Source organism: Oncorhynchus mykiss, chromosome 3, assembly GCF_013265735.2.
Source record: "Oncorhynchus mykiss isolate Arlee chromosome 3, USDA_OmykA_1.1, whole genome shotgun sequence".
NCBI lineage: Eukaryota > Metazoa > Chordata > Actinopteri > Salmoniformes > Salmonidae > Oncorhynchus > Oncorhynchus mykiss.
The window spans coordinates 78477040-78504792 of NC_048567.1; the positions used below are offsets into that span (position 1 = coordinate 78477040).

Genomic DNA, 27753 nt, shown 5'->3' on the forward strand with positions numbered 1-27753 from the left:
TGAGAGCTACCGTCCATCCTTAAATAACCACCATGTTCGTGCTGGATGGAACCTCTGCTTTTAAAGCAAACCAGGGTAATTGGAGAGAGTGACGTTCTCTCTCTCGGAACACGCACACAGAAACTAAGAGCCAAGACAAAATATATCACTATTGTAACACATCTGAAAGTACCCATCAGCGTTGAAACGAAGCATTCGGTCGGGGAAGACTTTGAAACATTATAGTATAGGTCACTTTAAATGACAAGTGTGTTTACTGGGTTTTCAGCGACAGGGTGCATGCATAGTGAGTTCAGCGGGACTCTGTTTGATCCCGTTACAGGTTCAGGAAACCCACCCATAGACCCGAGATGTTCTCCGTGTAATGTTGGTAACACCAAAGACGAGAGCAACTGAATAAACAGAGGTTCGACCATGATAACTCAGTCCCGCTAGTTAGCGGGCCTCTCAAGTGAGAGAAAATAAAAGGGAACGTTTAGCCACATCAAGTCTATTCAATTTTGTTTGTTTGAAGTAGGCTGCAGTACAATAGCCTATAATGATTAAAGTAACACAAAGGACAACCATTTTCCATTACAGGCTAGTCTATTTTCTGCCTAAATTACTTTGCCGAAAAAGTGTTTTTTTTTCCAGCAGTTGTAGGCTAGCCTACAGCAGACAGACACCATCAATGATGGCCGCACATTACATTCAATTTAAGCCATGTATAGTTTCTATTTAAGCTAAGAGAAATATATTTAAACATTTCACACACATTACTATGAATGTTTATCTTTTAACAACGCTATGATTTAGGCCTAGTGTTAAGGCAGGCTTTTTATCACCTAGTAATGCAATTCAAGGCTGATTGGAGACGGAACGTTTGAAAGTATTAGAGGACTAATTTCAAGCTAAACGACATGGGGCGGTTTCCCATGAATAGTCCTGGAATAAAAAGCTCAATCGACAATCTCTATTTAAAGGGCTTTTTTTAAAAGACTGGGACAATTCTTAATATGTGTCCGGGAAACTGCCCCTAAATTATGATAATGATAATTCTAATAATAATACTAATAATAATACTAATAATAATACTAATAATAATGACAATATAATAAGAATATGTTTCTTGAAATAAGCTTACTTTGTTGAACCGTCTGGTGTTTTACTTTTTGCTGTTTTATAAGGAGACATAATTCCTGGCAACAAATGTATTATGATTATTATAAAACATTTCAGAACAGGACTAATTCCCAATGGACCTGTTTTATGATTGGTACATTTGACAGTCATTTATCAGACGCTCTTTAACCAGAGCGACTTACATATGCCGAATAACAAAACGGTCCAATCATCTATCTGTCTTACAATATATTTATATATTCAAGCCGAATGTGTTTAAAAGTGTACTATTCAGAAACTTAACCGATGTGTTGAGGAGAGTTTGTGTGTATTTTTCCGATTCCTTGCTAGACTTGCTGACTGATAGCCTACCCAGGAAAGGCGCAAAAGCAATCACTACCGATTGTTTACGGCTAAATAGGGGGGATATTTTTAAGACTGAGGAACTCGCCGCTTCCTCTCTTCTCCCGAAGGCAGCACATTATCTGCAATACTGACACTATTCCATTACACTTCCTATTGTTTATTCAGGTAAAAGGACCAAACGTCTATATTGGTTTCATTTTTTTATTAGTTCACTTTACATTCTGTAGACTCATACAATTAAGATGATACTTTTTGCATTTGCAACTTGTAAGCACAAGCGTCCGTTACTTTCTAACATTCACACGTTTATTTCGATATTTTATTATTCATTATTCATCTTTCGTTTGAATTTATCATATGGTATTTAGCCTAATCGTCGCCAAATAAACCTACATTCGACGGCGGGCATTCTATCCGCGTAGACCGGTCGGTAAAGTCTCACTTTCGCGGTGTGTTGATTCTAGTCCAGAGGATCGGAACCCCGGCACCGCAGGCGCATTCCACCCTGGTTCCAAATGATCTATCTCGTGAGACTACAGCCCATTTTATCAGCTAAACAAGCAGTGCAGTAAAGCAATTGTAGCCTTAAATACATCACTGACTAAAGTAAGCTATTCGAAAGTGTGAAAACGTCACACGTTTGGACAGACACATGTCATTTAGTTTGAAAATGTGTGTGGGTTGAAATGGCTCATCAAATCTGCGGCCATTACACTAATTACAGGTTACCTTGAGCTGACTCAATTTACTATAAAAGTACATTTTAGGTTCCATTAGGAGATTCTCCTAAAAAAACGGTGCGCTTTTTGGTCTATAGGCCTAATATCTAGACATCACATTGTTGTAGACTGGTGGTGGTAAGTTTGTAATAACTTGATGATGATAATAATGACAATAATTATAATAATAATTATAGCCTAATAATTAAATAAAGAATTCGAGTTAGAAAATAATCAAACACTGAAACCATAAACCAAAGATTTGTGTTTTATAAATAGCCATATTGGTTGATGATAAATTACATAATTGTCGATAATAAAGATTCAGATTCCTTCTTTGAATTACTTATTGGTCAATTTTGATCAAACATTTGCATAAAAGGCTATTAAAATAAATATTCGATTGTTCAAAACGACCACTCACCTTTCTCCGAGCGAGCATCCGCTAGTGTGCGCTGTTGCCTTTTGCAAAAAAAGTTGCCTTCAACGCCTTGTCGTTTGAGGCGGTTGATGTGGGTCCCAATGTGGGACATTTCATATACATTCTAACGTAGGCCCTACAATATTACTACACACGTCGTGAATGTTGTGTGCATATTGTTTTGTGGAGTATTTTGATAATAATAATAGGAATGTCATCATGCAAATAAATCAAGTGTTCGCAAATGTGCGAGGTTACTACCTATTACAAATAAAGATCCGTGTCACTTTTTCCCCTCAAGTTAAATAAAGGTTCAATTTAAATAAAAATAAAAAAATCATCTGCTTAATATTCTTGACCTCATATCCCCTGGTTATTATACTTGACCTACATCGTGTTGCCTAAAGCGATGTTCTGAGAACACTATATGCATATTACACTTTATTTTAAAGATCGTTTTTGTGATACAATTTCTATCTTGATCAATGCACTATTAATACCATATAACGTCATTTGACTGCTTTCTCCAATTCTATCCCATTCGCTAATACTGCTGCTTTGCAGTTGAACCAGTCGCCGAGTTGCCTCGTTTGATTGACAGGAGAATTCCTATTGACTTTCGGACAAGTGCCCAATGAGGAGCAACGTGGGCGGAGTCACTGTAAAACAAGCTCTGCCAAATATTCTGAATCCCCGGTCAGTTGCAGTTACTTGCAATACAGGCTCTGCGCAGCATTCAAGCATTCAAGCATCGCTATACGTTTTCGCCAAAGCATTTCATTCGGATCTGCAGGATTCAAACCACAGCAGTTCATTTGTAACCGAAATGGACCCATAGTATGACTTTCATTTGACTTGATTTTTTATTTTATTTCATTGTCATATTTGATATTTATTTTTCTTCATCCGATATCATTGATTTTTCTACTCTCATCCACAATTGATTTGCAGCCAGTTTGCTCACGACCACCCAGCTCTAAAGGGAATACTGTGTCTCGAGCCGATCTCTCTCTTTCTGTCTTTCCTGCTGTTATTCGAGAAGGAGGTTCGCGCACTTTGGATTGGTACCTTGACTGGTTTTACCAAGAACCGGACAAACGGGGGATTTATTCTTTGCTTCTGCGCTCGTGGAAGTGGACAACGGCGGTGACAGGGTCGCCTTTCTGTTGTGAGGAATGTACCCTGTGCTCAGGTCGGCTCGCTGAGGGAGAATATTAACGCGCTATCTTCTTCTTCTCTCTGAATGAGACTGCTTTGCACCTTTGGTTTTGTATTCCCGAGGTGTTCGGGTAAAGGGACTAACTCGGCAGCAGGGTCTTTCTTGGAGATGCACTACATTTGATTGTTTTTACGCATTCACTATTTCGTCCCTTTTTTTTTCTCTCTCCCCATTTTCAGATCGTGATATAGAGTTTAATTGCCTCAGTCATTCTCTTGGGCGTTTCACGTCTCTTTTTTTCTTGGGACATATAATTTCGGATCGGATTGTGATCCTCCCGAAAGACCGTAATAATGGGGGACTCGATGTGGAGATATTATGTAGGAGTTTTGTTTATTGCGTGCAAGGTGATCTTGACCAGGGCGATAATTATGGACGCCATATATTGGAACACAACAAATACAAAGTAAGTGAAGCACGCGTCCACCACACTCATTCATGTATATTGAATTCAGTTTATTTTGGGTAAAGACATGATTTAGCGCAGTCCATGACCTTTGTAAATAAGGCTTGTCACGTTATCGTATAAACAAGGTGTCCATATACATACCTGACATGATAGCTGTAATATTCCCTAAAGGTTAAATTCATAGAATAGCTCATTGACGTACATTTGATGGAGTTTTTTTTGTTGTTGCGTTGAAGCGGTTTTGCGCCGACGGCCACGCATCGGGCGAAGGTGGTAACGTACTGAGACGTACATAGGCGATACAAAATCTCTGTTGAAAGCGAAATGATGAATGCTAGTGCGTTATTTTGTAGTTTTCTATTATTTCGTAAGTGTTTACTGTAGATGTTTGCGTGGTCAGTTGTTTACAGAAAGTCTGCTTATGAAACACGACGTGGTGACAGTTCAGACACACTCACTTAAAAAATAAATAAAACATTCACGATCCACTTATTTGGTCAATAATAGTCAGATATACTTCACCCAATTATGGGACATCGTAATATTACACAAATGGAGACCTATAACATACCCTTCCACGTATGTTTGTTTATTTTCGTCTCTTCCGCACACGTTTGAATAAATAGCATTATACATGCACTTTGGTGTAGCCTATTAAACACACCCAAGACGTTTTATGCGAAAGGTATTAGCCAATATGAAAATACATGTATGACATCTTTTGTAATTGTACATTATTCACAGAAAGTTAGACCACAGGTCCTATTAGTTGACACTAGCTTTTAGTGCACTGTAAGGCTGTTCAGGCTGTAGTTGTTCTATCGACCAATGATTTTGTTTGGTAGGCCTATTCAACTTTATAATATACAGCACGGGGCCCTGTCTGAATTAGTACACCGAATTGATTTTAGCATCTGCATACAGTTTAAAAGGGTATATAGTATGTGAAGAAGTATGATCGTATAATCACTACTGAATTAAAAACCTTTATAAGGTCAGTATATTTATTCCCTTGTCATTTGCGGTCTCATTTGCAACCATCAACTAACTCAAACCAGCGCCATGAAAATGAAGAGTTGAATTATGCATTAAACATCGCAACCTCAGACGAGGAATTTCAGGGGGGGGTCAAACCCCAACGGTGTGGCTCTCCTCTTTGTGCCAATTGCCACATGGCGTAACTCGGATTTGCTTAATAATTTTACTTTTGGCTTCAATTCAACAAGGAGCTTGCATTCCCCAGCTACCCCTCCCCTCCTAAACAGGCCTGAATAAATACACATGAAACAAGTGGTATCGGGAATGTTATGACAGATAGACTAACAGGTGTCCATTGTAGATTTCACTTCGTGATTGATAATCATCAGCTTTATGGATGTGCGCCCTTCTCTCGTCAGATTACCTTCAGACATTCCAGATCTGACGGCGTTGACTTTATTGCTGTGGCATTTATCGTCGGAATTCATGAGAGGATTTCAGTTTTTGCTGTTGAGCTTGGATCCTACGGAACAGTTGCTATGCCGCATGCGTATAGCGGTCTGACTTTTGCCTGTAGGCTTTTGTGGCTGTGGAATGGTGGTAGCAACAAGCGTTTGCATTTAGCAGGCAGATCGATGATTGGCAGAAGTCGTTGTCAATGAAACGTCTGTAAATATCTACCAAATGCGTATTTCTATTTATTTTAGACCCACAATTTACGGTACATCATTTGAAATCATTACATCAGCCTCGAGCGAGTGAGATGAAGATATGGAGATAAACGGAATGACACTCATTAGATTATGGTTTGGCTGAAGGTGGGGGAGGCGAGGAGTTGAGTGGGTCTGTAGCACTGTTGCGAGACGATTGATGCGGATACAACACGTCGCAATGACGCCTGCTTTGCATTAAGCAGTTGGTCACACACTCCAAGTGCAGTGTGACTTTATTTAATTAAACTTTTAACCTCCGTCGTGACACATTGTTGTCGAATTGAGTGTAAAAAACAACATAAATAAAAACAATCTTCATTTCTGACATCATCAAATAATCAGTCAATTAATGAATTGGTGGCCTATACCAAATCAAAGTTTACTTGTCACGTGCGCAGAATACAACAGGTGTAGTAGACCTTACCTAGCCTATATGCCTTTCAAAGTATATCTTTTAATCTATTTTAACTTTTTTTGTAGGCCTAGTCCTCCAAAAATATAGAAATATGCTTGTAGAAATAACCTATATTTGATATATTTTAAACGGGAAAATTATTCATTTATAGCAGTAAATGCATGCCTTTAAAATCGCTGTGTGTCATTTAGCGTGGTATGTTACTCTTCCTATTGAAAATAAAGTGTTCACCCTCGAAGCAAGCACAGGCGTTAACTAGGGGCCCACAAAGACAGCGGGCATTCCACGGAATTAGCTTGTGTGCACATTCTTTACGTTCTGTCTGGGTGACGAGTTCAAAGCTGATGATCAGGTGAGGTGATGTCATCATTCTGTTGTCATATAGACACTGTTGTGTAGACAGGAACATTTATGCCTCCCGTACTCAGTCCTATTGGGCCTTGTTAAAATACAGCCTAAAATGCATGTTGAATGTCTAGTCTTATAAGACAACAGATCCGTAAAACATTTGACTGAATTGTAATATCAAACTTTCAAAGATGTAAGATTTTCAGGCTTACAGGCTCACTAAAAGAGCGTAAACGTGTTTGATTCTCACATACAACAATATGTTGAGTCTTTCTCGCTAGGAGTTTGAGTAGTGTTCTTCTTTAACATTCAGGGAGGGGTGTTACAATGGGCCATGCTTTGCCTTGCCTTTTAGGTTTGTGTGTAGGCTGAGAGAGTGGAAAAGGTTGGAGCCATGCACTCTGTGGTCTGTGTGTGCGCGACTGTACTGTGTGTGTATCTGTAGTGTGTGTGTGTATATGCAGTGTGTGTGTATATGTAGTGTGTGTGTGTATCTGTAGTGTGTGTGTCTGTACTGTGTGTGTATATGTAGTGTGTGTGTGTATCTGTTGTGTGTGTGTGTATATGTAGTGTGTGTGTATCTGTTGTGTGTGTATATGTAGTGTGTGTGTCTGTACTGTGTGTGTGTGTGTGTATATATGTAGTGTGTGTATCTGTAGTGTGTGTGTATATGTAGTGTGTGTGTATATGTTGTGTGTGTATATGTAGTGTGTGTGTATCTGTTGTGTGTGTGTGTATATGTAGTGTGTGTGTATCTGTTGTGTGTGTATATGTAGTGTGTGTGTCTGTACTGTGTGTGTGTGTGTGTATATATGTAGTGTGTGTATCTGTAGTGTGTGTGTATATGTAGTGTGTGTGTATATGTTGTGTGTGTATATGTACTGTGTGTGTGTATCTGTTGTGTGTGTGTGTATATGCAGTGTGTGTGTATATGTAGTGTGTGTGTGTATCTGTAGTGTGTGGGTATCTGTAGTGTGTGTGTATATGCAGTGTGTGTGTATATGTAGTGTGTGTGTCTGTACTGTGTGTGTATCTGTAGTGTGTGTGTATATATGTAGTGTGTGTGTATATGTAGTGTGTATATATGTAGTGTGTGTGTATATGTAGTGTGTGTGTATATGTAGTGTGTGTATCTGTAGTGTGTGTGTATATGTAGTGTGTGTATCTGTAGTGTGTGTGTATATGTAGTGTGTGTATATGTAGTGTGTGTATCTGTAGTGTGTGTGTATATATGTAGTGTGTGTGTATATGTAGTGTGTGTATATGTAGTGTGTGTATATGTAGTGTGTGTATATGTAGTGTGTGTGTATATGTAGTGTGTGTATATGTAGTGTGTGTGTATATGTAGTGTGTGTGTATCTGTAGTGTGTGTATATGTAGTGTGTGTGTATATGTAGTGTGTATATATGTAGTGTGTGTGTATATGTAGTGTGTGTGTATCTGTAGTGTGTGTGTATATATGTAGTGTGTGTGTATATGTAGTGTGTGTGTATATGTAGTGTGTGTGTATCTGTAGTGTGTGTGTATATGTAGTGTGTATATATGTAGTGTGTGTGTATATGTAGTGTGTGTATCTGTAGTGTGTGTGTATATATGTAGTGTGTGTGTATATGTAGTGTGTGTGTATATGTAGTGTGTGTATATGTAGTGTGTGTGTATATGTAGTGTGTGTGTATATGTAGTGTGTGTGTATATGTAGTGTGTGTATATGTAGTGTGTGTGTATATATGTAGTGTGTGTATATGTAGTGTGTGTGTATATGTAGTGTGTGTATATGTAGTGTGTGTATCTGTAGTGTGTGTGTATATATGTAGTGTGTGTGTATATGTAGTGTGTGTATCTGTAGTGTGTGTGTATATGTAGTGTGTGTGTATATATGTAGTGTGTGTGTATATGTAGTGTGTGTATATGTAGTGTGTGTGTATATGTAGTGTGTGTATCTGTAGTGTGTGTGTATATATGTAGTGTGTGTGTATATGTAGTGTGTGTGTATATGTAGTGTGTGTATCTGTAGTGTGTGTGTATATATGTAGTGTGTGTATATGTAGTGTGTGTGTATATGTAGTGTGTGTATCTGTAGTGTGTGTATATGTAGTGTGTGTATCTGTAGTGTGTGTATATGTAGTGTGTGTATATGTAGTGTGTGTATCTGTAGTGTGTGTGTATATGTAGTGTGTGTGTATATATGTAGTGTGTGTGTATATGTAGTGTGTGTATATGTAGTGTGTGTGTATATGTAGTGTGTGTATCTGTAGTGTGTGTGTATATGTAGTGTGTGTGTATATGTAGTGTGTGTGTATATGTAGTGTGTGTATCTGTAGTGTGTGTGTATATGTAGTGTGTGTGTATATATGTAGTGTGTGTGTATATGTAGTGTGTGTATATGTAGTGTGTGTGTATATGTAGTGTGTGTGTATATGTAGTGTGTGTATCTGTAGTGTGTGTGTATATGTAGTGTGTGTATATGTAGTGTGTGTATATATGTAGTGTGTGTATATGTAGTGTGTGTATATATGTAGTGTGTGTATATGTAGTGTGTGTGTATATGTAGTGTGTGTATATGTAGTGTGTGTGTATATGTAGTGTGTGTGTATCTGTAGTGTGTGTGTATATATGTAGTGTGTGTGTATATGTAGTGTGTGTATATGTAGTGTGTGTGTATATGTAGTGTGTATATATGTAGTGTGTGTGTATATGTAGTGTGTGTGTATCTGTAGTGTGTGTGTATATATGTAGTGTGTGTGTATATGTAGTGTGTGTGTATATGTAGTGTGTGTGTATATGTAGTGTGTATATATGTAGTGTGTGTGTATATGTAGTGTGTGTGTATCTGTAGTGTGTGTGTATATATGTAGTGTGTGTGTATATGTAGTGTGTGTGTATATGTAGTGTGTGTATATGTAGTGTGTGTGTATATGTAGTGTGTGTATATGTAGTGTGTGTATCTGTAGTGTGTGTATATGTAGTGTGTGTATATGTAGTGTGTGTATCTGTAGTGTGTGTGTATATGTAGTGTGTGTGTATATATGTAGTGTGTGTGTATATGTAGTGTATATATATGTAGTGTGTGTGTATATGTAGTGTGTGTATCTGTAGTGTGTGTGTATATGTAGTGTGTGTATATGTAGTGTGTGTATATATGTAGTGTGTGTATATGTAGTGTGTGTATATATGTAGTGTGTGTATATGTAGTGTGTGTGTATATGTAGTGTGTGTGTATATGTAGTGTGTGTGTATATGTAGTGTGTGTATATGTAGTGTGTGTGTATATGTAGTGTGTGTGTATCTGTAGTGTGTGTGTATATATGTAGTGTGTGTATATGTAGTGTGTGTGTATCTGTAGTGTGTGTGTATATATGTAGTGTGTGTGTATATGTAGTGTGTGTATATGTAGTGTGTGTGTATATGTAGTGTGTATATATGTAGTGTGTGTGTATATGTAGTGTGTGTGTATCTGTAGTGTGTGTGTATATATGTAGTGTGTGTGTATATGTAGTGTGTGTGTATATGTAGTGTGTGTGTATATGTAGTGTGTATATATGTAGTGTGTGTGTATATGTAGTGTGTGTATATATGTAGTGTGTGTGTATATGTAGTGTGTATATATGTAGTGTGTGTGTATATGTAGTGTGTGTGTATCTGTAGTGTGTGTATATGTAGTGTGTGTGTATATGTAGTGTGTGTATATGTAGTGTGTGTATATGTAGTGTGTGTGTATATGTAGTGTGTGTATATGTAGTGTGTGTATCTGTAGTGTGTGTGTATATATGTAGTGTGTGTGTATATGTAGTGTGTGTATCTGTAGTGTGTGTGTATATATGTAGTGTGTGTGTATATGTAGTGTGTGTGTATATGTAGTGTGTGTGTATATGTAGTGTGTGTATATGTAGTGTGTGTATATGTAGTGTGTGTGTATATGTAGTGTGTGTATATGTAGTGTGTGTATCTGTAGTGTGTGTGTATATATGTAGTGTGTGTGTATATGTAGTGTGTGTATCTGTAGTGTGTGTGTATATGTAGTGTGTGTGTATATATGTAGTGTGTGTGTATATGTAGTGTGTGTATATGTAGTGTGTGTGTATATGTAGTGTGTGTATCTGTAGTGTGTGTGTATATATGTAGTGTGTGTGTATATGTAGTGTGTGTGTATATGTAGTGTGTGTATCTGTAGTGTGTGTGTATATATGTAGTGTGTGTGTATATGTAGTGTGTGTATCTGTAGTGTGTGTGTATATATGTAGTGTGTGTGTATATGTAGTGTGTGTATCTGTAGTGTGTGTGTATATATGTAGTGTGTGTGTATATGTAGTGTGTGTATATGTAGTGTGTGTATCTGTAGTGTGTGTGTATATATGTAGTGTGTGTATATGTAGTGTGTGTGTATATGTAGTGTGTGTATCTGTAGTGTGTGTATATGTAGTGTGTGTATCTGTAGTGTGTGTGTATATGTAGTGTGTGTGTATATATGTAGTGTGTGTGTATATGTAGTGTGTGTATATGTAGTGTGTGTATATGTAGTGTGTGTATCTGTAGTGTGTGTATCTGTAGTGTGTGTATCTGTAGTGTGTGTATATGTAGTGTGTGTGTATCTGTAGTGTGTGTATATGTAGTGTGTGTGTATATGCAGTGTGTGTGTATCTGTAGTGTGTGTATATGTAGTGTGTGTGTGTCCCATACATGCAGAGAAATCTCACACCATGGGCCCTCAGTGTTGTTTACGCTTTACAACTTTACTACCATACTACTTTACTACTTTACTACCATACTACTTTACTACTTTACTATCATACTACTTCACAGTTGTACTACTTTACTCCCATACTACTTTACTCCCATACTACTTTACTATCATACTACTTCACAGTTTTACTACTTTACTCCCATACTACTTTACTCCCATACTACTTTACTCCCATACTACTTTACTATCATACTACTTCACAGTTGTACTACTTTACTACCATACTACTTTACTCCCATACTACTTTACTATCATACTACTTCACAGTTGTACTACTTTACTCCCATACTACTTTACTCCCATACTACTTTACTATCATACTACTTCACAGTTGTACTACTTTACTCCCATACTACTTTACTACCACACTACTTTACTACCATACTACTTTACTATCATACTACTTTACTATCATGCTACTTTACAGTTTTACTACTTTACTACCATACTACTTTACTCCCATACTACTCTACAACCATACTACTTTACTACCATACTACTTTACTATCATTCTACTTTACTCCCATACTACTCCCATACTACTTTACTACCATACTACTCTACAACCATACTACTTTACTATCATGCTACTTTACTACCATACTACTTTACTACCATACTACTTTACTACCATACTACTTTACTATCATGCTACTTTACAGTTGTACTACTTTACTACCATACTACTTTACTACTTTACTATCATACTACTTTACTACTTTACAGTTGTACTACTTTACTACCATACTACTTTACTCCCATACTACTTTACTACCATACTACTCTACAACCATACTACTTTACTATCATGCTACTTTGCTACCATACTACTTTACTATCATACTACTTTACAGTTGTACTACTTTACTACCATACTACTTTACTACCATACTACTCTACAACCATACTACTTTACTATCATACTACTTTACTGCCATACTACTTTACTACCATACTACTCTACAACCATACTACTTTACTATCATGCTACTTTACAGTTTTACGACTTTACTACCATACTACTTTACTACTTTACTATCATACTACTTTACTATCATACTACTTGACTACTTTACTACTTTACTATCATACTACTAAGTAGTTTTACGACTTTACTACCATACTACTTTACTACTTTACTATCATACTACTTTACTATCATACTACTTTACTACCATACTACTTTACTGCTTTACTATCATACTACTTTACTACCATACTACTTTACTACTTTACTATCATACTACATTACTACCATACTACTTTACTATCATACTACTTTACTATCATACTACTTTACAGTTTTACTACTTTACTACCATACTACTTTACTACTTGACTATCATACTACTTTACTATCATACTACTTGACTATCATACTACTTGACTACTTGACTACTTTACTATCATACTACTACGTAGTTTTACTACTTTACTCCCATACTACTTTACTACTATACTACTTTACAACTTTACTATCAAGCATTTCACTACACTCGCATTAACATCTGCTAACCATGTGACCATTAACATCTGCTAACCATGTGTACGTGACAAATAACATTTGATTTGATTTGATGATTTGATTCCATACAACTTTACAGTTTTACCACTTTACTACTTTACAGTTTTACTACTTTACTACTTTACAGTTTTACTACTTTACTACTTTACAGTTTTACTACTGTACTACTTTACAGTTTTACTACTTTACTACTTTACAGTTTTACTACTTTACTACTTTACAGTTTTACTACCATACTACTTTACTACTTTACAGTTGTACTACTTCACGACCGATTCCTGAGCCTCCTCAGAAAGACCAGACCCCCAACTCCCCCATGCCCCCTTCCTCTAGTAATCCATTTTGTAGTTGGGCGCAAGAAACAAAAGGGAGGTCTGCTTTACACGGTTTATGTGAAGGAACAGTCCCTCTTCTCCAGTGCAGTTCATTAAGAGATTACATAGAACCCAGGGCCTTTGTGGGAGACGGGGGCACATCTATGCCTCCTTTTGTGAATAGGGGGAGGGAGAAGATGTAGATCCACTATGAATGAGTGACGAGGACAGGCTAAATGTTGTAATGTTGCCCTCGTCCCTCCATCCATCTTACCCACATCACCAAACTACCCAGGGGGTCCCCACTGATTTTCTCTCTCTCTCTCTCTCTCTCTCTCTCTGGAAAGAAAGGAACGTAAAGAAAATAAATCCCCTTATTTAACTTTAGCTCTCCGTCTAGCGTGGAAGGGAGGGTGGGGTTAGGGCTGGGATTGAGGAGAGAAAATAGAAAGAGAAAGAAAGGGAGGTCAAGAAAGAGAGGGATTGAGGGGAGGAGAATGGAAACATCCCATGTTAACACAGTGTACTGAGAGGAAAGGTTCAATAGACATGTCTCCCATGACAACGCCCGGAAGAAAAGTTGACGATTAAAATCATCATTTATGAAAATCGGGAAGCAGGAAGTGAGTGCAGAAAGGATGGGCCTCTAGGAGTCGTGGGGTAATTATGGCTGGGCTGAGGAGAGTGGGCCTCTAGGAGTTGTGAGGTAATTATTGCTGGGCTGAGGAGGCATACATAGGCCTGGATTAGAGGACGAAAGTTGGGCCGAAGGTATATATAGAGAGAGAGCGAGGAGGAGATAGGGATAAAGAGAGTGAGGAGGAGAGAGAGAGAGAGATAGGGATAAAGAGAGTGGGGAGGAGAGAGAGGGAGAGATAGGGATAAAGAGAGTGAGAGAGTGAGGAGGAGAGAGAGAGAGATAGGGATATAGAGAGAGAGAGAGTGAGGAGGAGAGAGAGAGCGAGGAGGAGAGAGGGAGAGATAAGGATAAAGAGAGCGAGAGTGAGGAGGAGAGGGATAAAGAGAGAGAGTGAGGAGGAGAGAGGGAGAGAGGGATAAAGAGAGAGCGAGAGAGAGAGTGAGGAGGAGAGAGGGAGAGAGGGATAAAGAGAGAGAGAGAGTGAGGAGGAGAGAGGGAGTGAGGAGGAGAGAGGGAGAGAGTGAGGAGGTAACAGCGTGGCAGAGTGGCTGGATTAACTCCTGCTAGCCCTTGTCTCTTCTCGTTGTCTCTTAGACTAATGCATCTCCATTTTGGGCTGATGATTGAAAGTCAGACACTGCAGTATACCCCCTCCTCCCACCTCCCTCTGTGTTGTGTTCCATCGCTCTATAGTCCGCTCCTTGGTTATCCTCCCTCTTTTCAGTGTTTTCTTACAACACTGGGGTAGAGGAGCAGCAGGCTTATGTTGTCATTGTGGCGGGCCACATAAATAGCAAGCCAGGTTTTAGGAAAAACAGATAGAGAGAAGGAGAGATGGAATGCAGAGTTCAGGGAAACAGAGATGGAATGCAGAGTTCAGGGAAACAGAGATGGAATGCTGGGTTCAGGGAAACAGAGATGGAATGCTGGGTTCAGGGAAACAGAGATGGAATGCTGGGTTCAGGGAAACAGAGAGGGAATGCAGGGTTCAGGGAAACAGAGATGGAATGCTGGGTTCAGGGAAACAGAGATGGAATGCTGGGTTCAGGGAAACAGAGATGGAATGCGGGGTTCAGGGAAACAGAGATGGAATGAGGGGTTCAGGGAAACAGAGATGGAATGCGGGGTTCAGGGAAACAGAGATGGAATGCTGGGTTCAGGGAAACAGAGGTGGAATGCAGGGTTCAGGGAAACAGAGAGGGAATGCGGGGTTCAGGGAAACAGAGATGGAATGCAGAGTTCAGGGAAACAGAGATGGAATGCTGGGTTCAGAGAAACAGAGATGGAATGCAGAGTTCAGGGAAACAGATATGGAATGCTGGGTTCAGGGAAACAGAGATGGAATGCTGGGTTCAGGGAAACAGAGATGGAATGCTGGGTTCAGGGAAACAGAGATGGAATGCTGGGTTCAGGGAAACAGAGATGGAATGAGGGGTTCAGGGAAACAGAGATGGAATGCTGGGTTCAGAGAAACAGAGATGGAATGCTGGGTTCAGGGAAACAGAGATGGAATGCTGGGTTCAGGGAAACAGAGATGGCATGCTGGGTTCAGAGAAACAGAGATGGAATGCTGGGTTCAGGGAAACAGAGATGGAATGCTGGGTTCAGGGAAACAGAGATCGAATGCAGAGTTCAGGGAAACAGAGATGGAATGCTGGGTTCAGGGAAACAGAGATGGCATGCTGGGTTCAGGGAAACAGAGATGGAATGCAGAGTTCAGGGAAACAGAGATTGAATGCTGGGTTCAGGGAAACAGAGATGGAATGCTGGGTTCAGAGAAACAGAGATGGAATGTGGGGTTCAGGGAAACAGAGATGGAATGCTGGGTTCAGGGAAACAGAGATGGAATGCAGGGTTCAGGGAAACAGAGATGGAATGCAGAGTTCAGGGAAACAGAGATGGAATGCTGGGTTCAGAGAAACAGAGATGGAATGCTGGGTTCAGAGAAACAGAGATGGAATGCGGGGTTCAGGGAAACAGATGGAATGCAGAGTTCAGGGAAACAGAGATGGAATGCAGTGTTCAGGGAAACAGAGATGGACTGCAGGGTTCGGGGAAACAGATGGAATGCTGGGTTCAGAGAAACAGAGATGGAATGCGGGGTTCAGGGAAACAGAGATAGAATGCAGAGTTCAGGGAAACAGAGATGGAATGCAGGGTTCGGGGAAACAGATGGAATGCGGGGTTCAGGGAAACAGAGTCAGGAGGATCCAGTGTCAGAAAAAGAGAGAGAGGGAGTCCGAGACGGAGAGGGGAATAAAAGGTGAGAAAGACAGAGAAGAAAAAGAGAAATGCGTCCCCTAAAAAATGACTCCAAAGTTAAAAGGGAAAGAAAGGGGGGATAAGATAGATGAGGAAAACACATGTGTGAGAGAGAGAGAGAGAGCTGTAGTAGGAACCCGTGGCCCTTCTCACCTCAGCCCCTAATGGAGTGTCTACAGTAGAGACACCTGACTGGTCTACAGTAGAGAAACCTGACTGACTGGTCTACAGTAGAGACACCTGACTGACTGGTCTACAGTAGAGACACCTGACTGGTCTACAGTAGAGACACCTGACTGGTCTACAGTAGAGACACCTGACTGGTCTACAGTAGAGACACCTGACTGACTGGTCTACAGTAGAGACACCTGACTGGTCTACAGTAGAGACACCTGACTGACTGGTCTACAGTAGAGACACCTGACTGGTCTACAGTAGAGACACCTGACTGGTCTACAGTAGAGACACCTGACTGACTGGTCTACAGTAGAGACACCTGACTGGTCTACAGTAGAGACACCTGACTGACTGGTCTACAGTAGAGACACCTGACTGGTCTACAGTAGAGACACCTGACTGGTCTACAGTAGAGACACCTGACTGGTCTACAGTAGAGACACCTGACTGACTGGTCTACAGTAGAGACACCTGACTGGTATACAGTAGAGACACCTGACTGGTCTACAGTAGAGACACCTGACTGGTCTACAGTAGAGACCTGACTGGTCTACAGTAGAGACACCTGACTGACTGGTCTACAGTAGAGATACCTGACTGGTCTACAGTAGAGACACCTGACTGGTCTACAGTAGAGACACCTGACTGGTCTACAGTAGAGACACCTGACTGACTGGTCTACAGTAGAGACACCTGACTGGTCTACAGTAGAGACACCTGACTGGTCTACAGTAGAGACACCTGACTGGTCTACAGTAGAGACACCTGACTGGTCTACAGTAGAGACACCTGACTGACTGGTCTACAGTAGAGATACCTGACTGGTCTACAGTAGAGACACCTGACTGGTATACAGTAGAGACACCTGACTGGTCTACAGTAGAGACACCTGACTGGTCTACAGTAGAGACACCTGACTGGTCTACAGTAGAGACACCTGACTGACTGGTCTACAGTAGAGACACCTGACTGGTATACAGTAGAGACACCTGACTGGTCTACAGTCAGAGACACCTGACTGGTCTACAGTAGAGACACCTGACTGGTCTACAGTAGAGATACCTGACTGACTGGTCTACAGTAGAGACACCTGACTGACTGGTCTACAGTAGAGACACCTGACTGGTCTACAGTAGAGACACCTGACTGGTCTACAGTAGAGACATCTGACTGACTGGTCTACAGTAGAGACATCTGACTGGTCTACAGTAGAGAAACCTGATTGGTCTACAGTAGAGACACCTGATTGGTCTACAGTAGAGACACCTGACTGGTCTACAGTAGAGACACCTGACTGACTGGTCTACAGTAGAGACACCTGACTGGTCTACAGTAGAGACACCTGACTGGTCTACAGTAGAGACACCTGACTGGTCTACAGTAGAGACACCTGACTGGTCTACAGTAGAGACACCTGACTGACTGGTCTACAGTAGAGACACCTGACTGGTATACAGTAGAGACACCTGACTGGTCTACAGTCAGAGACACCTGACTGGTCTACAGTAGAGATACCTGACTGACTGGTCTACAGTAGAGACACCTGACTGACTGGTCTACAGTAGAGACACCTGACTGGTCTACAGTAGAGACACCTGACTGGTCTACAGTAGAGACATCTGACTGACTGGTCTACAGTAGAGACATCTGACTGGTCTACAGTAGAGAAACCTGATTGGTCTACAGTAGAGACACCTGATTGGTCTACAGTAGAGACACCTGGCTGAGGCAACACTGTTTCCTTTAGCTTGTCTCCACGCTGGACTTCTCTCCAGGCTGCGTGGATCTTCAGCACCAGTGGATTGCGAGATGAAGAACAAACCTAGTGGGTTAGAAGGGTGTAGGAGTTTTTTTTCCCCCCCCTGAGGTGGGCGCTGTTGTACTATACTATACTATGCCACTTTGTTTACATACTCATCTCATTGTACATACTGTACCCGATACCATCTACTGTATCTTGCCTATGCTGCTCTGTACCATCACTCATTCATATATCCTTATGTACATATTCTTTATCCCCTTACACTGTGTACAAGACAGTAGTTTTGGAATTGTTAGTTAGATTACTTGTTATTACTGCATTGTCGGAACTAGAAGCACAAGCATTTCGCTACACTCGCATTAACATCTGCTAACCATGTGTATGTGACAAATAAAATTTGATTTGATTTGATTTGATTTGTTCCCATTCTCTGCACCATGTGACAGCTAGGCCCCCAGACGTACAGCACAGCCACATATGACACGCAATGCACACACAGACACACACAACCAGATTACACGGAGGTTACACGGAGTACAACAAACCCTACTCTCCAACCAGAGTACTCCGTTCTGCCACCTCTGGTCTCTTGGCCCCTCCCACCCCGAACGAACACTTGACTTCCCCCCCTACTAGTGCTGACTTTGTTGATAGCTACTTTAATTAGGAGAAATGTGCTGTGTGTTAGAGGCACATTGTAATTACCAGCAATATTATAATAATGGCATAATGAGCAGAGGACAGGATAAGACACCTAGTGTTACATAACAACATGATGTGTTTCTCTGTTTCACAGAACACCCCAGAGAGAGAGAGAGAGAGAGAGAGAGAGAGAGAGAGAGAGAGAGAGAGAGAGAGAGAGAGAGAGAGAGAGAGAGAGAGAGAGAGAGAGAGAGAGAGAGAGAGAGAGAGAGAGAGAGAGAGAGAGAGAGAGAGAGAGAGAGAGAGAGAGAGAGAGAGAGAGAGAGAGAGAGAGAGAGAGAGAGAGAGAGAGAGGATAAGACACCTAGTGTTACATAACAACATGATGTGTTTCTGTGCTGTGTGTTACAGACGGTATCTGCCTCAGAGTGAGACAGTTCAATTGTCAGGGTTTGTGTTAAATCAACTTTTAAACACTTTCAGCTTTACCACTGTTTTATGGCTATCTGTTGCCTTGGTTACACATCATTTTGCCCCAGAGGAAGGCAGATCTCCATTTTGAATGAAAAGCAGGATGCAGCAGGATCAGTCATTAGGACATCTGATTCGCAGCACTAAACACACACCCTGTGTAGCCTACTGGGAGACAAGACGTGTGTGTTTGTGTTTGTCTCGTGTGTTTGGCGTGAGCCAGTATGGAGGTGTTCGTCTGTAATCTTGTGAAGGTCACACACTTTGTTTTGTTTGATCATCCTGAATATCCAAACACAGAGGGGACAGAATGAGAAATGCTTTAGAGAAGGAAGGAGGGAGAGAGAGAGGAAGAGAGAGAGAGAGAGAGAGGGGAAGAGAGAGGGGGAAAGGGAGACCGAAGGAGAGAGAAGGATGGGGAGTGGGAGAGAGGGGTTGAGGCCGAGGGAGGGGGAGAGAGAGAGAGAGAGAGAGAGAGAGAGAGATGGAGGAAAGGGTAGAGGGAGAGAGAGAGAGAGAGAGAGAGAGAGAGAGAGACAGAGAGAGAGAGACAGAGAGATCGAGAGAGAGAGAGACAGAGACAGAGAGAGAGAGAGAGAGAGAGAGACAGAGAGATCGAGAGAGAGAGAGACAGAGACAGAGAGAGAGAGAGAGAGAGACAGAGACACAGAGAGAGAGAGAGAGAGACAGAGACACAGAGACACACAGAGAGAGAGAGAGAGAGAGGTGCAAGAGAAGGCAGGTGAGAGAAAGGGAGAGGGAGATGGAGGGGGAGTGGGAGGGAGGGGGTGAGGCCGAGGGAGGGGGGGGCAGAGAGAGAGAGAGAGAGAGGTGAACGAGAAGGCAGGGGAGAGAAAGGGACAGGGAGATGGAGGGAGAGTTCTGGTGTAGAGGTCTTTGAACAGTAGTGTTTTCATTATGTTCGTAAGGTTTTACCCATCCTAGATCAGCTAGATTTGTCACGTCAACTCACACACAGACACACGTTAACCCCTGTAGAAGTTAACACAACATGGTGTGAGATAGAGACAAGTATCCTGACCCCCCTCTTGACTTAATTTGTATTTTATTTTAATTTCACCTTTATTTAACCAGGTAGGCAAGTAGCACTCAGATAAGAGGGCATCCTCCTCCTCATCATCATCCTCATCCTCCTCCTCCTCATCATCCTCATCATCCTCCTCCTCCCCCTCCTCCTCATCATCCTCATCATCCTCCTCCTCCCCCTCCTCCTCATCATCCTCATCATCCTCATCCTCATCATCCTCCTCATCCTCCTCATCATCCTCCCCCCCCCCTCATCCTCATCATCCTCCTAATCCTCATCCCCATCCTCATCCTCCTTTCCTCATCCTCATCATCCTCCTCCTCCTTCTCATCCTCCTCGTCCTCCTCCTCATCTTCCTCATCATCCTCCTCCTCCTCCCCCTCCTCATCATCATCCTCCTCCTCCCCCTCTCCTCATCCTCATCATCATCCTCCTCATCCTCATCATCCTCCTCCGCCTCATCCTCCTCCTCCTCCTCATCATCATCATCATCCTCCTCCTCCTCCTCCTCCTCCTCATCCTCCTCCTCCTCCTCCTCCTCCTCCTCCCCCTCCTCCTCCTCATCATCCTCCTCCCCCTCCTCCCCCTCCTCCTCCTCCTCAGCCTTTTCAGTACAGGTCTTTTTAGCTATTGTTTATAGTCTTTCCTATTTCAAACCCCCCGCTATTCTGGATAGAACCTCCTAGGCTTCGAGGATAACATGGGAAACATTTCCTTCCTCATTGAAACACAGGACAGATCTGTTACCACCATGGATATGAGGTTGCGCCTCCGATAGTGTGTGGAGAGGAGAGGAGAGAGGAGAGGGGAGAGGAGAGGGGAGAGGAGAGGAGAGGAGAGAGGAGAGGAGAGGAGAGGGGAAGGGAGAGGAGAGGAGAGGAGAGGAGAGGAGAGGGGCAGGCAGGGACTGCTGCAGGGCTTATCTAAGCTCCTGAACACTGATGCTTAGCAGTTAGTGGGAATATACCTCAGAGGGCAGGGGAAAGAAGCTACACAACTAGAAGTAGGCCTCTAGTAGGCCTCTAGGCATTGTGTGTGTGTGTGTGTGTGTTTGTGTGTGTGTGTGTGTGTGTGTGTGCGTGTGTGCGAGTGTTTGTGAAAATTTGCCTAAACATTGTGCTTTATTTAAGCAAGATTTCCTAATTCATACCTGGGGCCGTGTTGCAGCCAGCAGAATACCACCCTGCATCCCACTGCTGGCTTGGTCAGTCCCTGGATGGGAGACCAGATGCTGCTGGAAGTGGTGTTGGAGGGACAGTAGGAGGCACTCATTCCTCTGGTCTAAAAAACATATCCCAATGCCCCAGGGCAGCGATTGGGGACACTGCCCTGTGTAGGGTGCTGTCTTTCAGAAGGGATGTTAAACGGGTGTCCCGACTCTCTTGTGGTATTTACATTTCCCATGACACTTATCGTAAGATTAGGGGTGTTAACCCCGGTGTCCTGGCTAAATTCCCAAGCTGTCCCCCATACCATCATGGCCAACTAATCATCGCCAGTTCCCAATTTGTCTCATTCATCCCCCCTCTGCTCCCCTGTAACTGTTCCCCAGGTTGTTGCTGTAAATTAGAACGTGTTCTCAGTCAACCTACGTGGTAAAATACATCAAATGAAAGTGTCCCTGGCAGTGTAAAGGAGTTACCTCAGTATAAAGGAGTTACCTCAGTATAAAGGAGTTACCTCAGTATAAAGGAGTTACCTCAGTATAAAGGAGTTACCTCAGTATAAAGGAGTTACCTCAGTATAAAGGAGTTACCTCAGTATAAAGGAGTTACCTCAGTATAAAGGAGTTACCTCAGTATAAAGGAGTTACCTCAGTATAAAGGAGTTACCTCAGTATAAAGGAGTTACCTCAGTATAATGGAGTTACCTCAGTATAAAGGAGTTACCTCAGTATAAAGGAGTTACCTCAGTATAAAGGAGTTACCTCAGTATAAAGGAGTTACCTCAGTATAAAGGAGTTACCTCAGTATAAAGGAGTTACCTCAGTATAAAGGAGTTACCTCAGTATAAAGGAGTTACCTCAGTATAACGGAGTTACCTCAGTATAAAGGAGTTACCTCAGTATAAAGGAGTTACCTCAGTATAAAGGAGTTACCTCAGTATAAAGGAGTTACCTCAGTATAAAGGAGTTACCTCAGTATAAAGGAGTTACCTCAGTATAATGGAGTTACCTCAGTATAAAGGAGTTACCTCAGTATAAAGGAGTTACCTCAGTATAAAGGAGTTACCTCAGTATAAAGGAGTTACCTCAGTATAAAGGAGTTACCTCAGTATTGTGTGTTACCTCAGTATAAAGGAGTTACCTCAGTATTGTGTGTTACCTCAGTATAAAGGAGTTATCTCAGTATAAAGGAGTTACCTCAGTATAAAGGAGTTATCTCAGTATAAAGGAGTTACCTCAGTATAAAGGAGTTACCTCAGTATAAAGGAGTTACCTCAGTATAAAGGAGTTACCTCAGTATAAAGGAGTTACCTCAGTATAAAGGAGTTACCTCAGTATAAAGGAGTTGCCTCAGTATTGTGTGTTACCTCAGTATAAAGGAGTTACCTCAGTATAAAGGAGTTACCTCAGTATAAAGGAGTTACCTCAGTATAAAGGAGTTACCTCAGTATAAAGGAGTTACCTCAGTATAAAGGAGTTACCTCAGTATAAAGGAGTTACCTCAGTATAAAGGAGTTACCTCAGTATAAAGGAGTTACCTCAGTATAAAGGAGTTACCTCAGTATAAAGGAGTTACCGCAGTATAAAGGAGTTACCTCAGTATAAAGGAGTTACCTCAGTATAATGGAGTTACCTCAGTATAAAGGAGTTACCTCAGTATAAAGGAGTTACCTCAGTATAAAGGAGTTACCTCAGTATAAAGGAGTTACCTCAGTATAAAGGAGTTATCTCAGTATAAAGGAGTTACCTCAGTATAAAGGAGTTATCTCAGTATAAAGGAGTTACCTCAGTATAAAGGAGTTACCTCAGTATAAAGGAGTTACCTCAGTATAAAGGAGTTACCTCAGTATAAAGGAGTTACCTCAGTATAAAGGAGTTACCTCAGTATAAAGGAGTTACCTCAGTATAAAGGAGTTACCTCAGTATAAAGGAGTTACCTCAGTATAAAGGAGTTACCTCAGTATAATGGAGTTACCTCAGTATAAAGGAGTTACCTCAGTATAAAGGAGTTACCTCAGTATAATGGAGTTACCTCAGTATAAAGGAGTTACCTCAGTATAAAGGAGTTACCTCAGTATAAAGGAGTTACCTCAGTATAAAGGAGTTACCTCAGTATAAAGGAGTTATCTCAGTATAAAGGAGTTACCTCAGTATAAAGGAGTTACCTCAGTATAATGGAGTTACCTCAGTATAAAGGAGTTACCTCAGTATAAAGGAGTTACCTCAGTATAAAGGAGTTACCTCAGTATAAAGGAGTTACCTCAGTATAAAGGAGTTACCTCAGTATAAAGGAGTTACCTCAGTATAAAGGAGTTACCTCAGTATAAAGGAGTTACCTCAGTATAAAGGAGTTACCTCAGTATAAAGGAGTTATCTCAGTATAAAGGAGTTACCTCAGTATAAAGGAGTTACCTCAGTATAATGGAGTTACCTCAGTATAAAGGAGTTACCTCAGTATAAAGGAGTTACCTCAGTATAAAGGAGTTACCTCAGTATAAAGGAGTTACCTCAGTATAAAGGAGTTACCTCAGTATAAAGGAGTTACCTCAGTATAAAGGAGTTACCTCAGTATAAAGGAGTTACCTCAGTATAAAGGAGTTACCTCAGTATAAAGGAGTTACCTCAGTATAAAGGAGTTACCTCAGTATAAAGGAGTTACCTCAGTATAAAGGAGTTACCTCAGTATAATGGAGTTACCTCAGTATAAAGGAGTTACCTCAGTATAATGGAGTTACCTCAGTATAAAGGAGTTACCTCAGTATAAAGGAGTTACCTCAGTATAAAGGAGTTACCTCAGTATAAAGGAGTTACCTCAGTATAAAGGAGTTACCTCAGTATAAAGGAGTTACCTCAGTATAAAGGAGTTACCTCAGTATAAAGGAGTTATCTCAGTATAAAGGAGTTACCTCAGTATAAAGGAGTTACCTCAGTATAAAGGAGTTACCTCAGTATAAAGGAGTTACCTCAGTATAAAGGAGTTACCTCAGTATAAAGGAGTTACCTCAGTATAAAGGGGTTACCCCAGTATAAAGGAGTTACCTCAGTATAAATGAGTTACCTCAGTATAAAGGAGTTACCTCAGTATAAAGGAGTTACCTCAGTATAAATGAGTTACCTCAGTATAAAGGAGTTACCTCAGTATAAATGAGTTACCTCAGTATAAAGGAGTTACCTCAGTATTGTGTGTTACCTCAGTATAAAGGAGTTACCTCAGTATAATGGAGTTACCTCAGTATAAAGGAGTTACCTCAGTATAAAGGAGTTACCTCAGTATAAATGAGTTACCTCTTACCCCGAATCTGTTTAATTACGCATTCCTTCCTTCACAGCCAGGTTGGTGTTAAACACTTCTTTGACTTTGTCCTGAAATATTGTGGCCACTTCTGCCAAAACAACCGCTATATACCGTCATTACCATTCATCATCGCCCGGATTGATGAAGCTAATTAGTAATTAACTCGTCAATAATTAAATTGACGTTTGTCTTTTTTTTGGGAGGAAAACATTTCTTCATGTTGCACAAATACTGAATACCTAATGAATGAGATGTCATCTGATGTCATCTGACAATGAATGAGATGTTGAACGTATCTAACTCGTTCTCTCTCTTCCCAATCTCCTCTCCTCTCCTCCCCTCTTCTCTCTCCTCTCCTCTCCTCTCCTCTCCTCTCCTCTCCTCTCCTCTCCTCTCCTCTCCTCTCCTCTCCTCTCCTCTTCTCTCTCTTCCCCATCTCCTCTCCTCCCCTCTTCTCTCCTCCCCTCTTCTCACTCTCCTGCCCTCCTCTCCTCCCCTCTTCTGTCTCTCCCCCCATCTCCTCTCCTCCCCTCTTCTCTCTCTCCCCCCTCTCCTCTCCTCCCATCTTCTCTCTCTTCCCCCCCTCTCCTCTCTTCCCCAACCTCTCTCTCTCTCTCAGATTCGTGCCAGGACAGGGCTTGGTGTTGTACCCTCAGATAGGGGATAAGTTGGACATAGTGTGCCCACGTGTGGACGGAGTAGCTGACGGGGTAGAGTATTACAAGATCCACATGGTTCCCAGGGAGCAGCTGGAGAGCTGCACCATCACCAAGGCTGACACGCCGCTGCTCAACTGTGTGAAGCCTGACCAGGATGTCAAGTTCACCCTGAAGTTTCAGGAGTTCAGCCCCAACCTGTGGGGCCTGGAGTTCTTCAGAGGACAAGACTACTACATCATCTGTGAGTAGTAAAGACACACGTAGCATAGATTATACTGCACTGTCTTTATTATTTTGGCCAATCATGTGCACTCTCTTGTGTTTGATAGCCAATCACACTCAGGTATTGCTTGTTGCTGGCAGTTGGTTTCCTGTTCTTGTGTGATCATGGCTAGGGTGTCTCTATATTAGGGTGTCTTTATATTAGGGTGTCTTTATACTAGGGTGTCTTTATATTAGGGTGTCTTTATATTAGGGTGTCTTTATATTAGGGTGTCTTTATATTAGGGTGTCTCTATACTAGGGTGTCTTTATATTAGGGTGTCTTTATATTAGGGTGTCTTTATATTAGGGTGTCTTTATATTAGGGTGTCTTTATATTAGGGTGTCTCTATATTAGGGTGTCTTTATATTAGGGTGTCTTTATACTAGGGTGTCTTTATATTAGGGTGTCTTTATACTAGGGTGTCTTTATACTAGGGTGTCTTTATATTAGGGTGTCTTTATTACTAGGGTGTCTTTATATTAAGGTGTCTTTATATTAGGGTGTCTTTATACTAGGGTGTCTTTATATTAGGGTGTCTTTATATTAGGGTGTCTTTATATTAGGGTGTCTTTATACTAGGGTGTCTTTATATTAGGGTGTCTTTATATTAGGGTGTCTTTATACTAGGGTGTCTTTATATTAGGGTGTCTTTATACTAGAGTGTCTTTATATTAGGGTGTCATTAGTGTGTCTTTATACCAGGGTGTCTTTATACCAGGGTGTCTTTATATTAGGGTGTCTTTAGTGTGTCTTTATACCAGGGTGTCTGCATACTTGTGTAACTTTAGAGTGTCTTTGTACTTTATGAGATGCTGTGATGGCCCCCTGGTTTAAAAAAATGGCTGTTGGAATAAACCATCTGTGTGGTAGTGACGGGGGGTGGCGTGGACTGGACAGTACCATCTGGGAGGCTCTACCACTGCCATCTGTGAGCTGTCAGACTTGGGGAGGGCCATCTTTCTGACTGACTGGAGAGGAGGAGAGGAGCAGAGGAGGAGAAAGGGGGAGAAGGAGAGGAGGATAAGAGGAGAGGAGGAGAGGGGGAGAGGAGAGGAGGAGAGGAGAGGTGGAGAGGAGAGGAGAGGAGGAGAGGAGAGGATGAGAAAGGGGGAGAGGAGAGGGGGAGAGGAGAGGAGGAGAAAGGGGGAGAGGAGAGGAGGAGAGGAGGAGAAAGGGGCAGAGGGGGGGAGGAGAAAGGGGGAGAGGAGAGGAGGATAGGAGCAGAAAAGGGGAGAGGAGAGGAGGAGATGAGGAGAAAGGGGCAGAGGGGAGGAGGAGAAAGGGGGAGAGGAGAGGGGGAGAGGAGAGGAGGAGAAAGGGGGAGAGGAGAGGGGGAGAGGAGAGAGGAGGAGAGGAGGAGAAAGGGGGAGAGGAGAGGAGGAGAAAGGGGGAGAGGAGAGGAGGAGAGGAGGATATGAGGAGAAAGGGGGTAGAGGAGAGGAGGAGAAAGGGGGAGAGGAGAGGATAGGAGGAGAAAGGGGGAGAGGAGGATAGGAGGAGAGGAGAGGAGGAGAGGAGGAGAAAGGGGGAGAGGAGAGGAGGAGAAAGGGGGAGAGGAGAGGAGGAGGAGAAAGGGGGAGAGGAGACGAGGAGAAAGGGGGAGAGGAGAGGAGAGGAGAGGAGAAAGGGGGAGAGGAGGAAAGCTGGGGAAGGGGGAGGAGGATAGGAGGAGAAAGTGGGAGAGGAGGAGAAAGAGGAGAGGAGGAGAGGAGGAGAAAGTGGGAGAGGATGGGAGGAGGAGGAGAGGAGGAGATGATGGGAGGGAATGAAAGGAGAGCCTACTTAGGAAAATACAGTGAGAAAAGTCCCTTGAATTTCTTCCAGAATAGGTATTGTAAGCTAGCCATGCCTGTAGGGGTGGCTGGTAAATGTAGTTTTAATAGTGAACTAGCCTTTGCATACCTACAAATTAGTTGATTTCTGTAACAGCAGGCTGAACGTCTCACTATGATAATGAACCGTAATGGACCTGATGAGCTGTGTCTCTCACGCACGCACACACACACACAGCTATCCTATCGTACATCCAGCCTCTGTCAACAAAGTTCTCTCTCTCTCTCTCTCTCTCTCTCTCTCTCTCTCTCTCTCTCTCTCTCTC

The 27753-nt window shown here is 41.9% G+C and overlaps 1 protein-coding gene across 3 annotated transcripts in view; it reads left to right on the plus strand.

Annotated features, from left to right (window-relative positions):
- Window positions 1–3322: 3322 nt before the first annotated feature.
- Window positions 3323–27753, plus strand: part of LOC110504857 (ephrin-B2a) — a 47342-nt gene continuing 22911 nt past the window's right edge. For all 3 annotated transcript variants that reach the window (XR_005051389.1, XR_005051390.1, XM_036975296.1), the window contains exons 1-2: window positions 3323–4232; window positions 25351–25631. Coding sequence is in view for 1 of the 3 variants with exons in the window: in XM_036975296.1 (XP_036831191.1) it covers window positions 4120–4232; window positions 25351–25631 (394 nt within the window). In the remaining 2 variants the exon portion in view is untranslated. The remainder of the gene's footprint in view (window positions 4233–25350; window positions 25632–27753) is intronic.